The sequence below is a fragment of the Perognathus longimembris genome, chromosome 2 (assembly GCF_023159225.1).
Source record: "Perognathus longimembris pacificus isolate PPM17 chromosome 2, ASM2315922v1, whole genome shotgun sequence".
Lineage (NCBI taxonomy): Eukaryota > Metazoa > Chordata > Mammalia > Rodentia > Heteromyidae > Perognathus > Perognathus longimembris.
Window position 1 is genome coordinate 70,430,048 of NC_063162.1, and position 21,163 is coordinate 70,451,210.

Genomic DNA, 21,163 nt, shown 5'->3' on the forward strand with positions numbered 1-21,163 from the left:
ATGTAAGATAATTTAAAGGACAAGATTTATCAGTCTGACTAAAAGTGACATCAGCAAATTATGTCAATCCACTGCTCCTGGATTTCCTGTTACTCTGCCAAAATAAACCTTTTATGCTGTGATGGTTAATTGTACAGACTAGTGGGCATGCTTGCTTTAGGAAAACTGGGTCAATGTTATCAATAAAGTATTTCTTAAAATCTGAAATCTGAAATCCAAACTCTGAAGCTTTATCTGTGCCAACATGATACAACAAAGGAAAAATTCATGTGACTTGTCACTGAAAACACAGGTACTGTAAAAATTCTGTATAAAATTACTGTGAGTACTGTAGCTCAAGCGGTAGAGTGCTAACCTTGAGCAAAGAGAAGCCAGGAACAGGGCTCATGACCCAAGTTCACGCCCCAGGACTGGCAAAAAATAAAAAAATAAATTACCTCTGGCTATGTTTTATGTATATGATACATCATGTTTAGGTATTATGAGTATATGCATATAAATATTCAAAAAATTTTTAATCTGAACTACTTTTGGTACCAAGCAGTTCAAACAGGGAATACAACACATAGGATTAACATTTAAATCTTTGAGACAACCCTCCATAATTGGGAGGACCCTCATTCTTACAGGAAAAGAAAAAGGAAAAAAAAAAAAAAAAAGACTGATGCACACAAGAGAAAAATAAAATTTACTTCTAGACCGCCTTTGAATTCAAGGCTACAACATCAACTTCTGCATTTCCAGTGTGCTAATCAGCCCTAATAATTTCAGGTTTTCCAGTCCCTATAAATCATGTGACTCAATTTCTTAAAATATAAATCTCTTTAAATGCATATGTTGGTTCTATTGGTTTTATAATTGCTTAATGTGCTCAATGTTTTGCTTCAGTTTATTACTTTTTTTTTAAGCCAGTCCTGGGCCTTGAACTCAGGACCTGAGCACTGTCCCTGGCTTCTTTTTGCTCAAGGCTAGCACTCTACCACTTGAGCACTCCACAGCGCCACTTCTGGCCATTTCTATATATGGGGTGCTGAGGAATTGAACCTAGGGCTTCATGTATATGAGGCAAGCACTCCTGCCACTAGGCCATATTCCCAGCCCCATTTTAATTGAAACAAATTTTCGCTAGCTTTGAAGTATTATGTGATTCTAATAAAGGGCATGTATTTAGAGAGAATTAATGATATAGTTTTAACTAATATTCATTTCTGATAGTGTGGCTACCGTTAGTATAATAAATATATCCATCACTCTAGAAATTTCCTTGTGCTCCTTTTCAATATAAACATTGCTCTAAAGTTTACTTGACTTTTGTAAGCATTTTCTATTCAGTTATGACAGCATGAACAATTTTCCTTATTTAACTTTGGCATAATTTTAATGGCTACATGCGTTCCATAATAATGGAATGTCACAATTCTGTTGAATGACCCTCTTTTGTTAGGCATTTATTTGTTTTTGGTATTTTAAGTAATATTTAAGAACATTTTTCAGGGGGCTGGGGATATAGCCTAGTGGCAAGAGTGCCTGCCTTGGATACACGAGGCCCTAGGTTCGATTCCCCAGCACCACATATACAGAAAACGGCCAGAAGCGGCGCTGTGGCTCAAGTGGCAGAGTGCTAGCCTTGAGCTGGAAGAAGCCAGGGACAGTGCTCAGGCCCTGAGTCCAAGGCCCAGGACTGGCCAAAAAAAAAAAAAGAACATTTTTCAGAACATTCCTGTAGCTCTATCTACAAAAAGTTATGGTTATTTTGTTTTTTCCAAAACTAGAATCACTGGATTAAAGTGCATATTATATTTTTAAATAATAACTACAATTATAATAGCAACATTAAATGTTTATCTCTACAAAAAAATGAAAGGACCTGGAAAAAGTCATGTTAAGTGAAGTAAGTCAGACCAGTGAGACAAAAGATGCATGTTCTCTCATATGTGGAAGCCAGAATTAATTTATAAGCATGTAAGCAAACACTTCGGAGTGGTATGAAAATGTACACAAATATACCAGCCAAGATATGGCAGATTCGGGAGAATTCAAATGATTAATTCTTTAAGCTAACTCATAATCCAAAAAAATAACATGAGCACTGAAAAGGTCAAGTGCTGAGTACTAAGGTCAAGGAAAGGGCTTTAGACAAATAAAGAGAGGAAGAGGGGAGAATACAGTCAAAATTCAACACATCAAATTAAGGACACTGTGGGAAGGGGGGTGGGGTTGGGACAAATGGGGGAGAATGATGAAAAGGGTGACACTGATCAAGATGCACCGTACTCATAAACTGCTCTGTTGAATGGCAACTCCTTTGTACAACTATTTAAAATAATAAAAATATATTTAACATAAAAATGAAACGTTTATCTCCCATTTGGTATGTATAACAAACTATACTCTTAAATTATCTAAAAGTTAGGATAATTTTTACTACACAGTATTACAATTGATATTATGTCATATCCTTGAGTATTTATTTTTAATCCTTGCTCTTCCTCAAAGTATTATCATTGTAATTCCATTCAATTCTACACTGTTAAGATTCCACACCTTATTTCCATGGAAATGAATAAAAATAAACATGCTCTTTTCTTAGGGAAAAGAAGAGGAAACTTGTCTTAATACCAAAATTTAAAATATAGGGTAAGGCTGCAACACTTAAAAGAATATGGCATGATACAGGACACTTTCACAAATGGACCAGTGAAATAAGAGTTTAGAAGATGTGAGAACTTTATAAAGACTGCATGTTACTGAGGAGGCAGAACAGGAGATTTAAAGAGCCACGGCTCAAGCAATGGAATACCCTTTAGCCTGAATGAAGCCTCGAGTTCAGAGGGAGGAAGGGATGGAGTAAGGGGCTAAATAAGAAACTGTAAGAGAAGTAGAAAAAAATTAAAAATTAGGTTTATCTAAGCCTGTGACATACCATCTCCTGATCTCTGGCACCAGAGTTGCTTATATTACAGACATACTCCACGATGCCCAGCACTACAATCAATTTGTAATAAGGGAAAAAATACAGCCCATTTAGTTTCATTTATTACAGTGAGGCAACTTTCTCTAGTATTTTTCTTACTGCTTGTCTGCAACCCTTTGTATTAACCCTATGAAGGAAACCTATGCCTGTCTGTTAAAGAACAGTTATGCCACATTTCATGTTTCTCTTCAATCTTGTAAAGATATGACAGCTGGCACAAAATATCCCAAACTCCAACATCGGACTTTCAACAAGATTCTAAACACAAATTGAAAGATGTAAGAATTATGTAATTGTATAATGTAATAACTATTAAAGTCTCTCCTGCAGCATGTCATATTAAGAATGATATCCTCATGTATAAACTGACTGATTAAGAACAAAGAATGGTAGGTGAACAGTCAAAAATACTTCACAACTTATTCACAAAAATCAAAATGTTTAATTACCTTTCTGTAACATGCAAGGCTCAGAGAATTTACAGACCACCTAAGTGGCAAACAAAAAATAATCCCTAGCCTGACTTCTTTTACCACTTCCCTTCTTTTACCATTAAGTTAAAAATTAGCTTCCTGAAGTAGGCTCAAACACCATAAAGCAACAGAACAGTTATGTTTTGATTTGCTTATTCTAAAATGTTCTGAGGCTTCCATCCCTTACTACATTTCATTTTTCCCAATGTAGAACTCACCCACAAATTCAGTATTCTCAATGTCCAAGTATCTTATTTCTCCCGTTTCTAATCCACATGATGGCATCTTTCTTACTGCATTCTGATTTTCCTTTCCCTGCCTAAAACTGTTGCAACCAATGGCTCACTTTTGTCTTTCTAGTAGATCTCTAAGAAGTAACTGAAAACTCTTTAGAAGAGTTGCTTCTAAACTTTCAGAATGTAATATTACTTCCAAAAAAGAAAAAAGTAACATCTGGGTCAAGAATCATTCTAAGCTAAGTGGTGGTGGCTCACAGCTGTTATTCTAGCTACTAAGGAGGCTGAAATCTGAAGGTCTCAATTCAAAGCCAGCCTAGGCAGGAAAGTCCAGGAGACTTCTATCTCCAATTAACCACCAAAAAGTCAGATGTGGAGCTGTGGCTCAAGTAGTGCAGAGCTATCCTTAAGCAAGAAACTCAGAGCCAGGTGTTGGTGGCTCATGCCTATAACCCAAGCTACTCAGGAGGCTGAGACGTGGGCATACTGGTTCAAAAGCCAGCAGGGGCAGGAAAGTCCATGAGACTCTTGTCTCCATTAACCACTAAAAAAACCAGAACTTGGATATGGCTCAAAGTGTAGCACTCTAGCCCTACGCAGAAAAGCTCAGGGACAGCACAGCACCCAGGCCCTGAGTTCAAGCCCCATGACCAACCAAAAAAAAAAAAAACACCCTCAAGTGAGACAGCAACCAGACCATGAATTGAATTCAAACCCCGGAACCCACCCATCCACCCCCACATACAAATGTCTAGATGTCTAGTCTCCACATAATACAATTATGTTATGAAATTATATTAGAGAATTAAAACTGAAATATTCATTACTTCCAAACCTCCATTCCAATTTTTTAATAGCAACTATTCTTTTTTTTTTTTTTGGCCAGTCCTGGGCCTTGGACTCAGGGCCTGAGCACTGTCCCTGGCTTCTTTTTGCTCAAGGCTAGCACTCTGCCACTTGAGCCACAGCGCCACTTCTGGCTGTTTTCTGTATATATGTGGTGCTGAGGAATTGAACCCAGGGCCTCATGTATACAAGGCAAACACTCTTGCCACTAGGCCATATCCCCAGCCCCACTCCTTTTTACCAATGGAAAAAAGTGCATAGGGAAACAAAGATTCAAATTCATGCTTTTAGGGGCTGGGGATATGGCCAAGAGAGCTTGCCTCCCATACATGAAGCCCTAGGTTCGATTCCCCAGCACCACGTATACAGAAAACGGCCAGAAGGGGCGCTGTGGTTCAGGTGGCAGAGTGCTAGCCTTGAGCAGGAAGAAGCCAGGGACAGTGCTCAGTCCCTGAGTCCAAGGCCCAGGACTGGCCCAAAAAAAAAAAAAAAAAAAAAAAAAATTTCATGCTTTTAGGCAGTATACACAATTACTATTACTTTGTAACACCTGTCCTGAAAGCATACATAGGTTGAGTATCTCATCCAAAAATGGGGATCAGAAGTGTTTGGGTCTAACTGGGCTCCAGTGGCTTATACCAGTAATCCTAGCTACTCAGGAGGCTGAGGTCTAAGAATCACAGTACTTCCAGGCCACTCTTTCCCTACTTTTCTATGAATTATTGTTCTCTTAAATTGCTGACATTCCTTTTGTCATGAATCATCCCCTGATGGACACCTCCACATGCTTATCTCTCTGTGTTTTTTAAAAATGACACCAACTCTGTATTTCCTTATAACCAAAGGGAGCCATTCCAAATTAAGGTTTTAATTATTTTCCCTTTAATGCTATTATCTGGTGTGTATCTTATAAAATAACTAAAATACCTTCCAGTATCTTCTACTAACTATGTAGAACTCTTCAGCATATTAGGCTATCCTGAGATAATCTATCATTTGTTTTCTAAATATTTCAGCTCAATCCATTTCAACAAAATGTTATCACTAACAAAAAAGACACAAACAGAATAGGGAAACTAGATGCCTAGATAGTTTGGGATGTACCACTCAAAGGATGAACATTCTTACTATATAAAAAAATGTGTTTGAAACCAATTTTTTAAACTTCTACTACACTAATAAAAATGATCAAATATATAACCAGGTAATATATAAATAAAAACATAAATGGCTTGTAAGTATAAGAAAATGTTTAAGAAACACAGTAAATCAAAATGAGTGTCAGTGATATGACATATTATACAGATTCTAGATACTTACATACAGTGAGACCAAGAGGATACTCTTAGGACAGAATCACAAAGTCGCAATGCCTAAGCACCTCTTCTTTTTTTGTGGCCAGTCCTGAGGCTTGGGACTCCGGGCCTGAGCACTGTCACTGGCTTCTTTTTGCTCAAGGTTAGCATTCTACCTCTTGAAGCACAGTGCCACTTCTGGATTTTTCTGTTTATGTGGTGCTAAGGAATCAAACCCAGGACTTCATGCATGCTAGGTAAGCACTCTACCCCTAAGCCTCATTCCCAGCCCCATATTTATATACAATAACATAAATATTAAAACAAACACCAAGATATGGAAAGAAACTTTTTTTTTAGTTTTTTGATGATTCTGTCTTCTTTATCTCATATACAGTGTATTCACATGTATATTTTCAGGAGGGAGGAGTGCACAGAACTCAGGCGGAAAGGGGGAAAAAGTACAACAGCAGAGCTCACTGGACATTGATGAAACTCGTAGACAGGGAGGGACTGAGAAAGAATGAGAAAACAGATGACACTGCACTTATTACCTCACTCATGTAAATGGAACCCTACTGTACATTCCCTCTATACTAACAATAAAGTGGTGTGTGTGTGTGTGTGTGTGTGTGTGTGTGTGTGTGTGTGTGTGTGTGTATTTGGTTGTTTGCTTGCCAGTCCTGGGGCTTGAACCCAAGGCCTGGGCACTGTCCCTGAGCTTCTTTTGCTCAGGGCTAGCACTCTACCTCTTGAGCCACAGCACCACTTCCGGCTTTTTCTGTTTATGTGGTACTAAGAAATCGAACCCAGGGCTTCATGCATGCTAGACAAGCACTTTAGCCTTAAGCCACACATTCCAAGCCCCAATAATAAAGTAAATTTTAAAAAACTAAAAACCACTACAAGTACCAGTGGCCTATGCCTCTCTAGTCCTAGCTAAAGCCTGAGTTCTGAGAGTCATGGCTTGAAGCCAGCCCAGGCAGGAAAGTATATGAGACTCATTATCTCCAACTACCAAAAGAGCCGAAGATAGCTATGGCTCAAATAGTAGAGTGCCAGCCTTACGCCAAAAAAAAAAAAAAAAAAAAAAAAAAACCTCAGGCACAGAGCCCAGTTCTAAGTTTAAGCCCCAAGACTAGCACCAAAAAGGGGGGGGGGGGGAAATGCTTTTAAAAAACTCATAGTAAATCAAACAAAATATTAAAGAGAGAACACTACTTTTGCTGATCAAATTGTCAAAGTACATAGCATTAAAGGTCAAATGTTTTGGCACTACACTTTCTGGCCTCATCATTTTGTGGGTTGGTATTTTTTTTTTTTTTGTTTTGGTCCTGGGGCTTGAACTCAGGGTCTGGGCACTGTCGCTGAGCTTTTTCATTCCCCATCTTAACTCACAGTCCAGAAGCATTAAGTTCATTTTCACTAAGATTCACATCACCACCATTTATCTCTAGAATGTTTTTCATCTTGAAGCACTAAATATATTTATTACACTCCTTCCCTTTTTCAAAACCCTGGTAATCATAGTTCTTCTCTACCCCTTTGCATCTATGTATCTTAGCAGGACTATACACATAACATTCGCCTACTATATTTCCCTTAGTATAATGTCCAAAAGATACATCTATGTTGAACATCACAGGTAAGAAGTTCATTCATTGCTGGCCACTGGGTGGCTTACACTTGTAATCCTAGCTCTAAGATCCCATTTCAAAGCCAGACCAGGCAGACAAATACAGAGACCCAGGCATATAATCCTACCTACTCAGGCGTCTATATCCAAGTAACCAACGAAAATCAGGAAGTGGAGGTATGGTGCAAATGGTAGAGTGCCAGCTGTGAGCAAAAAAGCTGGGCAAGAGCAAGAGCAAAAGATTGTCAATTCAATCCTCAATACTAGCACAAAAAAAGAAAAAGCAGGGTGCCAGTGGCTCATACCTGTAATCCTAGCTACTCAGGAGGCTGAGATCTGAGGATCATGGTTCAAAGCCATCCTAGCCAGGAAAGGCCATGAGGCTCTTATCTCCAATTAACCACCATAAAAGTGGAAGTGGCCCTGTGGCTCAAGTGGTAGGGTGCTAGCCTTGAGCTGAATTGCTCAGGGACAGCACCCAGGCCCAGAGTTCAAACCCTATGACCAACCAATACTCATTTGACTTTTAGCTCCTGGACTAACCAGCTCAAGACTAGAACCTCGCAAATTAACAAATCAAGAAATAAGAACATCAAACAAAGGGCTGGGAATATGGCCTAGTGGCAAGAGTACTTGCCTCATATACATGAAGCCTTGGGTTTGATTCCTCAGCACCACATACATAGAAAAGGCCAGAAGAGGCACTGTGGCTCAAGTGGCAGAGTGCTAGCCTTGAGCAAAAAGAAGCCGGGGACAGTGCTCAGGCCCTGAGTCCAAGTGCCAGGACTGGCAAAAAATGTGTGTGTGTGTGTGTGTGTGTGTGTGTGTGTGTGTGTGTATCAAACAATATACTTCTTTTCCCAAACTTAGTACTATAGGGTGTTATGAGTTAAGATAATTTTAAGAAAATGAGATAAGGTATAAAGTCCTAAGCATGATATTATTTTGGGAATGTATGCTATCTTTCACTATCATGCAAAAAGTTAGAAGTTACAGCTGAGTGCAGGTGGCTCAAGCCTAAAATTCTAGCTACTCAAGAGGCTGAAATCTGAAGTCCAGTGCACAGGACCTGAGTTCAAGCCCAAGACCACTACAAAAAAAAAAAAAAAAAAAAAAGAAAAAGAAAAAGGGGCTGGGGATATGGCCTAGTGGCAAGAGAGCTTGCCTAGTATACATGAGGCCCTGGGTTCAATTCCCCAGCACCACATATACAGAAAAAGGCCAGAAGTGGTGCTGTGGCTCAAGTGGGAGAGTGCTAGCCTTGAGCAAAAAGAAGCCAGGGACAGTGCTCAGGCCCTGAGTCCAAGGCCCAGGACTGGCCAAAAAAAAAAAAAAAGAAAAAGAAAGGTGGGGGGAGAAGGGACTGGGAGAGGGTGAAGGAGAGGGAGAGAGGAATAGAGGAGAAAGGAAGGGGACATAGGGGAGAGGGAGGGAGAGGGAGGGAGAGGGGGGAGGGTACTATTACCAAATTAGTTTTTAGAAGATTTTGTTTCATGCTCGAGATGGATAATCAAACATGCTAAGCAGCATTCTACCACTAAGCTACACCTCCCCCCCGTCCTAGAATCCTGGGTAATTTGCCAAGCAATTACAGTAGAGCACTAATACTCCATTGTAGGAATGAAAGAGTACAATGGAAATAACATCTGAGGACATATATACAGCATTTAGAATGGAATACTTCTATTTTCATTTTCAGGGAAATGCCAAATTAAAAGAGTGCACAATTCTCTTGGTATACACACACTGATACTGAAAGTATCATAGCTAAATGAATGTGTATGCAATTATAATAATGGCTTTTGGATCTAATGACAGTGGTATCATTATTTTGGTAATGTTTTCTTATTTTAAATACTGAAATATTTATCTTGAGTCAAAGATCAGAAGGTAATGTTTTCAATTCACACTGAAAAAAAAATATTTCTTTATTCAGATAATTGTAAATTATGTTAAATTGTAATGTTAATTTTTTTCTTTTTGCCAGTCCTGGGCCTTGGACTCAGGGCCTGAGCACTGTCCCTGGCTTTTTGCTCAAGGCTAGCACTCTGCCACTTGAGCCACAGCACCACTTCCGGCCATTTTCTGTATAAATGTGGTGCTGGGGAACTGAAGCCAGGGCTTCATGTATAGGAGGCAAGCACTCTTGCCACTAGGCCATATTCCCAGCCCTGTAATGTTAATTTACTTATGCCAAGCCTGACATAAAATTCAGGCCCTGGACATTGTCTCTGAGTTTTTGTTGTTGTTGTTGTTGTTGTTTTTTTGGCCAGTCCTGGGCCTTGGACTCAGGGCCTGAGCACTGTCCCTGGCTTCTTCCCGCTCAAGGCTAGCACTCTGCCACTTGAGCCACAGCGCCGCTTCTGGCCGTTTTCTGTGTATGTGGTGCTGGGGAATCGAACGTAGGGACTCGTGTATCCGAGGCAGGCACTCTTGCCACTAGGCTATATCCCCAGCCCCTGTCTCTGAGTTTTTGCTCAAGGCTAGTGCTCCACAACTTAAGCCATACCTTACTTCTGGCTTTTTTTGGGGGGGTGGTCAGTCCTCGGTCTTGGACTCAGGACCTGAGCACTGCCTTCTTTTTGCTCAAGGTTAGCACCCTGCCACTTGAGCCACAGTGCCACTTCTGGCTGTTTTCTATATATATGTGGTGCTGGGGAATCAAACCTAGGGCTTCATGTACACGAGTCAAGCAATCTTGACATTAGGCCATATTCCCAGCCCCTCACTTCTGCCTTTTTGGTGGCTAATTGGACATATAAGTCTCACAGACTTTTCTGCCCAGGCTGTCTTTGAACCATGATCCTCAGATCTCAGCCTCCTAAGTAGCTAGGATCACAGATGTAAGCTACTGGCATCTGGCTTAACATTAATTATAGTACTCACTATGAAAGTATATTTCTTTAGATTTATAACCCTTAGTAAAACCAGCTGAGGTGAACAACAGATAAATGGATTAAAATGAAAAGCTGTAGATATAAAATACATACACAGACATACACAGACACAAACACAGAGACCATGGAATTTTATGTAGTCCAAAAGTAAAATGAAATCATGTCATTTTCAGGAACATAAATGGAACTAGACAACATCATGTTGAGATAAGCTAAGCTCAAAAAGCCAAATTTCAGACATTTTCATTTATATGTAGAAGACAGACCTAAAAGATACCTATATTCAAGAAGGTATGTGTGTATGTACACGTGCATTTATATACACAGCATGATTCTAACTATGGGGTTATGTGGGAGGATGTGGGAAAGGGGAGAAGGAAAAGAAATATGAAGCGTGGCTAGGCACCAGTGGCTCACACCTGTAAACCTAGCTACACAGGAGGCTACAATCTGAGGATTGCAGTTTGAAGCCAGCCCAGACAGTAAAGTCTATGAGATGCTTATCTCCAGTTAACCAACAGAAAACCAGATATACAGCTATGGCTCAAAGTGGTAGAGCACTAGCCTTTAGCAAAAAAGCTCAAGGCACAGTGCTCAGGCCCTGAGTTCAAGCCCTATGACTGACCTCACCCACCAAAAAGGTGAATAATTAAAACACAATATTAATGGGTGATAATTTCAAAGCGCAGAGCCTATCAATAAGAGATTAAGGGAGGAAAAGCAAGAGGGCTATTCTGAGTAAAACATTATACACAGGTCTGGAAAACCATAACAAACCCCCTTATTGCAATTAATACATATAAGGAAAGGAAAAAGAATGGGAAAAAAAATGGGGGCACACTAGAAGTGAGATGGGCTAATGAAGAGGGTATATGAGAATGAAATGGTCAATGTACTACCATCTAAAAAACAAAACCAGAATAGTGAAACCTACTTAAATTATTTTAGTAAGTAGGGAGATGGATAAGAGAGTGATTGAGGGAGTAAGGTTATTTGGGATATAGTATAAACATGTGTGAAAATGTCACAAGCTCCTTTGTATAACTAATGTATGCTAATTTTTAATGTGTTACAGATTAGACAGGACCATTTAGTAAGTTCAGCTCACTTATTTGTTACGTAATTAGTCATTCAACATCGTCTATGCTCCTGCAATTGTTTCATTTATTGTTTTCCTCTCAGCACAAGTATGGTTTCCATCTTAGTAAGGAAAAATACAGGTAAAAACCAATGTAATTATTTTCACTGACTTGGAAAAGTTATTTTAATTTTTGTTTTATTTTGTGTTGTTTTGTGCCAATCCTAGAACTTGAACTCAGGGCCCTGTGTCTCTGAGCCTCCTTTGCTCAAGCGTAGCACTCTACCACTGGAGCTAGAGATCCACTTCTGGCTTTTTCAAGGGTAGTTTATAGGAGATAAAATTCTCATGAACTGTCCTGCCCAGCTGGCTTTGAACCACAATCCTCAGATCTCAGCCTAAATAGCTAAGATTACAAGCTTGAGCCACCAGTGCCTAGCTTGCAAAGTTTTTTTTTTTTTTTTTTTTTTGGCCAGTCCTGGGCCTTGGACTCAGGGCCTGAGCACTGTCCCTGGCTTCTTCCCACTCAAAGCTAGCACTCTGCCACTTGAGCCACAGCGCCGCTTCTGGCCGTTTTCTGTATATGTGGTGCTGGGGAATCGAACCTAGGGCCTCGTGTATATGAGGCAGGCACTCTTGCCACTAGGCTATATCCCCAGCCCGCAAAGTTATTTTAAACCATCTGTCTACATATGGTACAAAGTGGGGAGGAAATGGTGAAGTAAAACCTTACTAAGACCTAAGGGGTGAAAAACCAGCTTTTCAGTAACATGTATATTCAGGTGAGAGAGCTTTAAACCCATTACATGTAATGCTCTGAATGCATAAAAATTTACTGGACCCTAAATACTAATGTGAATGAAGCTTGGTGAGCAAATAGACATGCCAAATTGGGGATAAGAGAAGTAGGCAGGAAGATGATTGTATAGACCAAAGAAGGAGGTACAATGTACACTGGAGGAAAAGCAAATATACCAATTTACCATGAGGTTATTAATGCAGAACAAACATTTGTACACTACCTTCAAATGTTTAAAATTAAGTTTTACTACACTGTATAAATACTGCTTCCTGTTTATGGATGAAGGAATAGGACGCTCAAAGGAGAAAAAAGTCTTGCTAATAAAAAGTAAGTCTAGGATTTGTGACATAGCTTTTTTTTTTTTGGCCTGTCCTGGGTCTTGAATTCAGGGCCTAGATAGGCACTGTCCCAGAGCTTTCTGGCTCAAGCCTAGTGCTCTACCACTTGAGCCACAGCTCCACTTCCAGCTTTTTTGGGGGCAGTTAACTAGAGATAAGAGTCTCATGAACATGTCTGTCCAGGCTGACTTTGAACTATGATCCTCAGATCTCAGCCTCCTAAGTATCCAGGATCACAGGCATGAGCCACCAACTAAAGTCAAACTAGTACCCTACTTTCTATCACACAATAAGAAGCAATGAAAAATAAGTTCAAAAGGAAAAACCAGGTTATTTATCAAGCTAAAAAATATGGGCTTTCTCAGGACCAAGAAAAAAAAAGATAAAACATCAATTAAGATGATTCTGATCTCCACACAGCATAAGAATACTTTCCAGCAGAAATTAAATGATGCAAAATAATTACCATATAGTATGTCTATTAATCATTTTTAAACTGTCTTCTCTAGAAGAATTAAGACTTTATGTATGTGAGCAGACAAAGTAGCATGATGAAACATATCCACTAAATCTGTTTTATATTACATTTAGTTTGGAAAAAAGGACAGTATTTGAAAAGTATCTAAATTATGACCTAACAACTTTGGTTTCAATATCTTGATCTAAAACTTGAAAATAAATTGACCGTTCATATAACCTATGGTAACTAACTACATTCATAAAACAGACTAACTCTATGACAGTTTCAACAAATATAGTTTACTCAATGCAACTTCAAGACATTTACTTACATACTTTAGTAACAAATATGCCTACCAAAATGTTTCATTGAATGTTAAGGACTTCCTAATGTAAAAACATAGGATAAATATACTCAAACACCACTATAAATAGCTTTCTTGATGGTTAAAAAGTAAAGACTAGCGAACACAAAATATTCCTACTGGTAAATATGACTTAACTGACTAAAAGCCCAATAAGTGTGGTCAGCATTACTGACAAAATCTAAACTATCATGAACACAAGTAATTGGCTATTTAAATCTGCAAACATACCTTTGTCCTTCTTAAAATCCAAAGCATCTTCTTTATCAGTCACTATTTCCTTCATATTGATAATACTCTGGTGGGTAAGCTGCCGGAGAATCTTAATTTCTCGAATTGCTGTAATTGGAAAGCCTTCCTTTTCATTATCCAGACGTACTTTTTTTAAAGCTACCATTTCTCCTATTAGAAAATTTTAAAAATCAGATTACATGCTGACAAAAGCAAGTAACACTTTTCTTAAATTTTAAAATTAGTTTAGTTCATAATTTCTGTTCCTACAGGCTGAAACTGCAATCTATAAGTTACACATTTTAGACATCAACATATCAAATAACATTCGGATTTCAAGAAACTAAGTCTTCTTGGCGCCGGCACGGTTGCTTGCCTGTAAACCCAGCTACCATGGAGGTAGAGATTAGGAAGACTGATGTTTAAGACCAAACCAGCAGTAAAGTTGGTAGGATTCCATCTCATCCAACAAGTTCAACAAGTTGGGTATGGTGAGATCCACCTGAAATTCCAACTGTACAAGAGTCTTTGGTAGGAGACTGTGGTCTCAGACTGTGGCATGAGCCAGGCTGCCTGTCCCTTGCCAAAAACATCCCAAGATCCTATCTGAAAGCAGAGTGCCTGTAAGCATGAGGCCCTGAAATAACTTCCTTTGTATTTTTAGAAGTAGTGGAGTTAAGCCTCCCAACCAAATTATGAAATACTTATACAACCCATAATACTCTATAAATGCCTAGAAAGTATAAGTGTGCATACATTGCTTTATTTTTTCCATTGATATCGTTAAGAAAGGTATTAAGTGAAGTCATTAAAAATCACAAATGCACAAACCTCTATGAACAGAGAAAATATATTTCTATTACTTCTCCAATCCTAGCCATTTATCCAATAGTGTCAGGTGTGTGTTTTTTCTGCCTACATTAAACTGCTAGATAATTAGATATGACTGAGTGATTTAGACAAGATCTAAGTAATAAAAGGTACACACACGTTTTTTACAGGTTGAGTGTACCTTATCTAAAATACTTTGGACCAAAAAGTGTTTCAAATTTTGGATGTTTCTAGATTTGAGAGTTGAGCATCAACTAGTATAAGAAAAAATTCACTACAATAAGGTATGTTGATCTCACTTTCATTGTGGAGAAAAACTTGCTGACCAATTCTCCTCAAGATATTTTATCTTTTCAAATATTAAAACTTATTCCATTTTATGAATTCTCCCTATAATGTAGTATGTTTCTATGCTTTACTAAACAGCTTTTAATAGTTAAAACCTAATCTTTTTAATAGTACATCATGATAAATATGAATTACTACTCTGCACTCTAACTGCCTTTATTCTTTTCTAATCATAAAGTCTCTTCCTCTATATGACCTCATACACGTGGTAATTTTAATCTACTGGTTTATGTAAAAAAAGAATTATAGCTAAGTATTAAATATTAGTTCTATGTGTTGTTTAGGGAAATGCACAGCTTCTGTACAGACTGTATAAGCTACTTCTTCCTAAGTTTTCAAAACCTTACCCAAGCTATGTTCTAAAAACTTAAGTTGCTAACTCTAGTCTAACCAAGTAATTTCTATGAAAAAGAACTGTCCAAAACTAAACAGTTGTACAGTTCCCAAAAAATTTTACAACTTAAGACAAATTCAAGCCATTTTCTCCTTATTACTAAGTTTAAGAATTACTCACCATAAAAAGGGGGGGGATCCCCAAGTCCTAACATACAGCACATCACAAATGCCAAACATTTAAAATCATATTTGTGTATATATAACTCACCTACATTAACTCATTATTTACCTAAGTACATACACAATAAAATTAAGACATTATTTTAAAAGCACAACAAAACTTTGGAAATTCCCAAGGTCATATATTAGATGAAAAACAGAAATAAAGTACATTCCATGGGCCCAAATATTCCTTAAATTTGTAATACTTACCAGTGTCTTTATCCCTGGCCTTGTAAACTTGTCCATAAGTACCTTCTCCAATAATTCCAATGATATCAAATTTATCCACGCAGCGTTTTCCCCAGTCAATATCTTTTTCTTTGATTTCACCATAGCGAGGCCCACATATTCTATTAAATATAGTTCTGGAGTTCTTATATACAATCAAGAAAGTTTCACAAACTGTTTAAAAACTCATTATCCACCCTCTGCCCAATCTTTATCCTTTATTTCACTTACTCTGCATACTTGTGACCTAAGACAAATTACAATGTGACATGATACTATAAGATACCATGAAAAACAAATTGTGGTTTCTACATATTGACTCTTCTGTGGACTAGTACTTGAATCAACAGAGAGAAGCAGGAAAGCTTCTATGAAGGGCTTTTAGAATTAAAATACAGCCACACACAAGCGGCTGACATCTGTGATCCTAGCTACTCAGGAGGCTGAGATCTGAGGATAACCGTTCAAAGCCAGTCTGAGCAGACAAATCTGAGAGATTCTTACCTCCAGTTAACTGCCAAAAAGCCAGAAGTGGAGTTGTGCCTCAAATGGTAGAAAAAGCCAATCAAAGCACAAGTCCTTGCACCAAAATAGAAACAGGAGGAATCAGTACTTTACTGCCTTAATAAACAAGTTTGAGGCAAAGAATTCTATCTAGACACTTAATCTGAAACTAATTTAGGTCACAAATTTCAAGTCTTCCTCCATTCTGACTCTGGGAAAATGGGGAATGAACTTAAGTGGGGAAATGGAGTAAAAGAAGAGAAAGCAGTTTGCCCATTACAGAGTTTATTTGTACTCACTAATGCTGACACCCCACCTTGTTCAATTTTAGTGTTTCTGTGTTAGCTATATTAAAGAAATTATTTTTAACATTTAAGATACCCATGAAATTAATAATTGCAAACCTTCAGAGAAAAATTAATTTGGTTTTATTAGACATTGTAAGTACACAGTTACGTTTTTTCAAAACTCTAATAAATTTATTCATAAATATTAAATGAGTACTTTTCATCTTGTCTATTTTATAAATTTAAATGACATGAAATCATTTTTGGCCAATTTAAGAGCAGGTAGAAAGCAAGCACATACTTTGGCCTCCTTTTACTGTGCAATTGTGCTGCTGTTTTCTTTTCTTCTGGACTCTTGGAAAGATCATCTCCTCCTGGTAGCTCAGGGGGCAGTGGTAAGTCAGCAAGTAGACATCGGAGTTTCTTCTCTACCTCTTTTTTAACAGCTTTAACTGAAATATTTCCTCTTAAGCTAAGTAAGAAAACAAAACAAAAAGTCACACAAATAAAACACAAAAATTTGGTTAAGCAATAAAAATGTGAGCAGTGAAACCCACTAAACACTATTTTGGAAGTGAACTATACAACTTTGTGGGGAGGGAATTGGGGAGGGAAAAAGCATAGAGAACAAGGGAAGGAGTAGCACTATTCAAAGGAAATGTACTCATTACCTGACTCGGAACTGTAAACCCTCTGTACATTACCTTTATAATACAATTTAAAAGAAAATAAAAATGTGGCCATGTATATGTTAGGTGGCATATAACATCCATTAATATCTCATACTATTTCACACTGAAAGACATGAATCTGAGTTTACATTTCGACTAAAACACAATGTTCATTCAACTGCAAAATATAAAGCTTAGGGTGAAAAATGAAACAACGCTGGGTAAAAATTAAGGAAATCTGTGCAAAGTATAAGGTTTGATCAATAATAATACACTAATATTGATTCATTAATTCTCACAAAGGTAACATCTAAAGTAAGATACTAATAATGAGGAAAGTGGGTACAATGTAAATCACAACTCAAAAGTACCTTTGTAACCTTCCTGTAAACCTAAAAGTTATTTTTATATTAAATTATATATAAATAGCCTTAACTTCAAAACCTTTAAAACTGAAACCAATTATGGTTGGCAGGGAAGCTCATTAATTTCAGTATCATTTATGTGGATTCTAGTGGAGAGACCAAAAATGTTTTCCTATAAGAATAAGGTCAGGGGGCTGGGGATACGGCCTATGGCAAGAGTGCTTGCCTCATATACATGAAGCCCTGGGTTCGATTCCCCAGCATCACATATATAGAAAACGGCCAGAAGTGGCGCTGTGGCTCATGTGGCAGAGTGCTAGCCTTGAGCAAAAAGAGGCCAGGGAGAGTGGTCAGGCCCTGAGTCCAAGGCCCAGGACTGGCAAAAACAAAACAAAAAAAAAGAATAAGGTCAGATGCTATAAGTATTATTTATCTTTCCCATTTGCATAATCATAAACAATTCAGCATCCAATTCTTTTCTAAATAATTCAGTGATTCTTTTTTATGTTAATCCTGCGGCTTAAACTCTTGGCTCAGGCACTGTCTCTGAGCTTTTTCACTCAAGGCTAGCCCTCTACCACTTGAGCCACAGCTCCACTTCAGGTTTTGGAGGAAGAGTTTTTGTGTTGCTGGGTTTTTTGTGGGTTTTTTGCCAGTCCTGGGCCTTGAACTCAGGGCCTGAGCACTGTCCCTGGCTTCTTTTTCTCAAGGTTAGCACTCTACCACTTGAGCCACAGCACCACTTCTGGCTTTTTCTATATACATGGGGCTGAGGAATCAAACCCAAGGCTTCATGTATACGAGGCAAGTACTCTACCACTAGGCCACCAGCCCCTCACTTTAGGTTTTTTGATGGTGATTGGAGATAAAGAGGCTGAGGGACTTTCCTGCCCAGGCTGGTTTCAAGCCTCCTGAGTAGCTAGGATTACAAAGCATGATCCACCAGCACCAGCAACACTTACATTTTGAAGTACTTAAATCATATCACAACAATAAGGCTAGTATTTCTTTTAATTACAGTACCATTAATGTATCTTAAGAAAATTAACACAAATTGAATAATCTATTTTCGATTTTATCCAATCATCATCTCCTATGACTTTTTTTTTTTTTTTTTTTTTTTTTTTGGCCAGTCCTGGGGCTTGGACTCAGGGCATGAACACTGGCCCTGGCTTCTGGCCTATTCTATATATGTGGTGCTGAGGAATCGAACCCAGGGCGCTTCATGTATACGAGGCAAGCACTCTTGCCAGTAGGCCATATTCCCAGCCCCTTTTTTTTTGGCCAGTCCTGGGGCTTTGACTCAGGGCCTGAGCACTGTCCCTCCTGAGCTTTATGGCTTTAAGGCCAGCACTCTGACACTTTGAACCACAGTACCACTTCAGGTTTTCTGGGAGTTAATTGGAGGTAACAGTCTCATAAACTTTGCTTCCCTGGGCTGGCTTCGAACAGCAATCCTCAGATCTCAACCTCTTAAGTAGGGAGGATTATAGATATGAGTCACTGGTGCCTGGTGGACACATGGCATGCACGCACACACACACACTCTTGATAGATATAAAAGAAGAATATCCTCCTTAAGCATTTATCATGGACAACACTTAGTTCTCCAAAACATTCTTAGGGAAAACATATTCCCTAAAGGACATATAAAGAATAAAGTGCAGATCACCACCAGTCTCACAGAAACTAGTTACTGCTCACTAAAGAAGTGATTCAAGGGGCTGGGAATATAGCCTAGTGGCAAGATTGCTTGCCTAGTATACATGAAGCCCTGGGTTCAATTCCCCAGCACCACATACACAGAAAAACGGCCAGAAATGGCGCTGTGGCTCAAGTGGCAGAGTGCTAGCCTTGAGCACCAAGAAGCTAGGGACTGAGTCTAAGCCCCAGGACTGGCCCAAAAAAAAAAAAAAAAGTGACTCAATTCATAACTAAGCCCTCTTCTTGCTGAATAACCTATTCCAGAACTACTCAAAAAATTACAAAGTCAAGCTCAGGCCCTGAGTTCAAGCACCAGGACTGGCAAAAAAAAAAAAAATTACAAATCACTTTGTTATGAACCTTCTATTCAAAAATTACAACATCAAAAATATTACAAATCACTTTGTTTTAAACCTTCATGCTCCTAAGAAAAGTGAAGCCTGATAACATCACAGAGTATTTCAATTAGGAACACCCAAATCTCTTTAGACAAACCCTTCCAACATTTTGACTGTAGAAAATAGATACCTCAAAGGATATGGAACAAATTGATTAAACATGTATATGTTTTAAATAGTAAAAGTTCATTAACACTAGCAAGTGAGTACTGTAAGACATGTTCCCATGGTATTTTTTATCCATAATTTTTGAATTCTATAAAGGAAATCACAAAGCTGGGTGGGGGAGGAAATTGGGAGAAAAATGAAGGAGGGGGTAACAGTGTTCAACAAGAAATGTACTCATTAACTTACAAAGGTAACTGTAACTCCTCTACATATCACCTTGATAATAAAAATTTAAAGGAAAAAAAAAAAAGAAAATCACGAAGCTAGGCATGGGTGACTTATGCCTGTAATCCTAACTACTCAGGAGGCAAAGATCTGAGGATCTCAGTTCAAAAGCCAGGCCAGTCAAGAAAGTCCACAATACTCTTATCTCTAAATAGCCACCATTTTACACACACACACACACACACACACACACACACACAAAGCTGGGAACAGGTAGTTCATAATGTAATCCTAACTACTCAAGAGGCTGAGATCTGAGGATCATGGTTCCACGCCAGCCTGGATAGGAAAATCCATGAGACTCTAACCTCCAAATAGCCACCAAAAAGCCAGAAGTAGAGGTATGATCCAGGTGGTAGAGCTAGCCTTGAGTAGAAAAGCTCAGAGACAGAGCCTAGGCCCTAGGAAGTTCAAACCCCAGGACTAACAAAGACCAAAAAAAACCCAAAAAACAAAAAAGAGGGCGGAGGAGAAGGAGGAAGAAGAAGGCAGAAAAAGGAGAAACAAGAAGAAAAGAAAATCACCTAGAAAACTGCCTACAATTGGTGGGAGGGGAAGCTCCAATTTCCTCATAAAAATAGTTAAATAGTGTAATGTAATACCATGCAATACCATAATTACTCATTCCTATGTCCATGTCAATATTTAGGTACATCTACTTTACAGTAAATTTACAGTATAGCTTTCATCCTTCTAAGAAGAAAATGTTTCAAAATAAAGTTATATCCCCAATACTTAGAAAAATTTAAACATATTCAAAGAAAGTACTTTTTATTTATCTGCATAAGTATTTCCTACTGAAAATAACTTAGGAGTTAAGATTAAAAGTAGTAAGGTAATAAAAACATTAAAAGCAATAAAATTATTGGAGAAACTTATAACTGAAATGTATGCTTACAATAATTGTATCACTCAGGGCAAACTCATAATATGTCTTGGTGGAACTACTATCACCAGGAAAACTATGGCAAGAGAATATTGGCATTTCTATGACCAACTCATCGTGAGATACATATCCAAAGACGACGATAGTAAATTTTTCCTAAATTTCTCAGAATAAACTATAAGTTTCTCAGTTTAGAAGCAACACACTTCAATGTAATATATATATAAAAAAGAAAATTCATTCCATTATAGACTTTTTTACATTTTTTTAAAACAAAGTAAGGAAAAATCAAATCATTTCTTACTTCAAACTGCTATTTTCCCTTCAAGTAGTTATTGAGACAAAGTTGCCTTCACTTAC

At 38.1% G+C, this 21,163-nt stretch overlaps 1 protein-coding gene and 1 long non-coding RNA gene across 5 annotated transcripts in view; one reads left to right on the top strand and one right to left on the bottom strand.

Moving 5' to 3' along the window:
* Window positions 1-21,163, bottom strand: part of Cdk13 (cyclin dependent kinase 13) — a 103,164-nt gene that overhangs the window by 56,192 nt on the left and 25,809 nt on the right. For all 4 annotated transcript variants that reach the window (XM_048339422.1, XM_048339420.1, XM_048339421.1 and 1 more), the window contains exons 3-5: window positions 16,688-16,858; window positions 15,578-15,717; window positions 13,631-13,801 (exon numbers count right to left, since the gene is read on the bottom strand). In XM_048339422.1, coding sequence (XP_048195379.1) covers window positions 13,631-13,801; window positions 15,578-15,717; window positions 16,688-16,858 — 482 coding nt within the window. The remainder of the gene's footprint in view (window positions 1-13,630; window positions 13,802-15,577; window positions 15,718-16,687; window positions 16,859-21,163) is intronic.
* On the top strand, window positions 16,355-21,157 carry LOC125346682. Its single transcript, XR_007210004.1, has 4 exons — window positions 16,355-16,366; window positions 17,019-17,025; window positions 19,835-19,840; window positions 20,390-21,157. It is a non-coding gene; the product is annotated as an uncharacterized LOC125346682 (long non-coding RNA).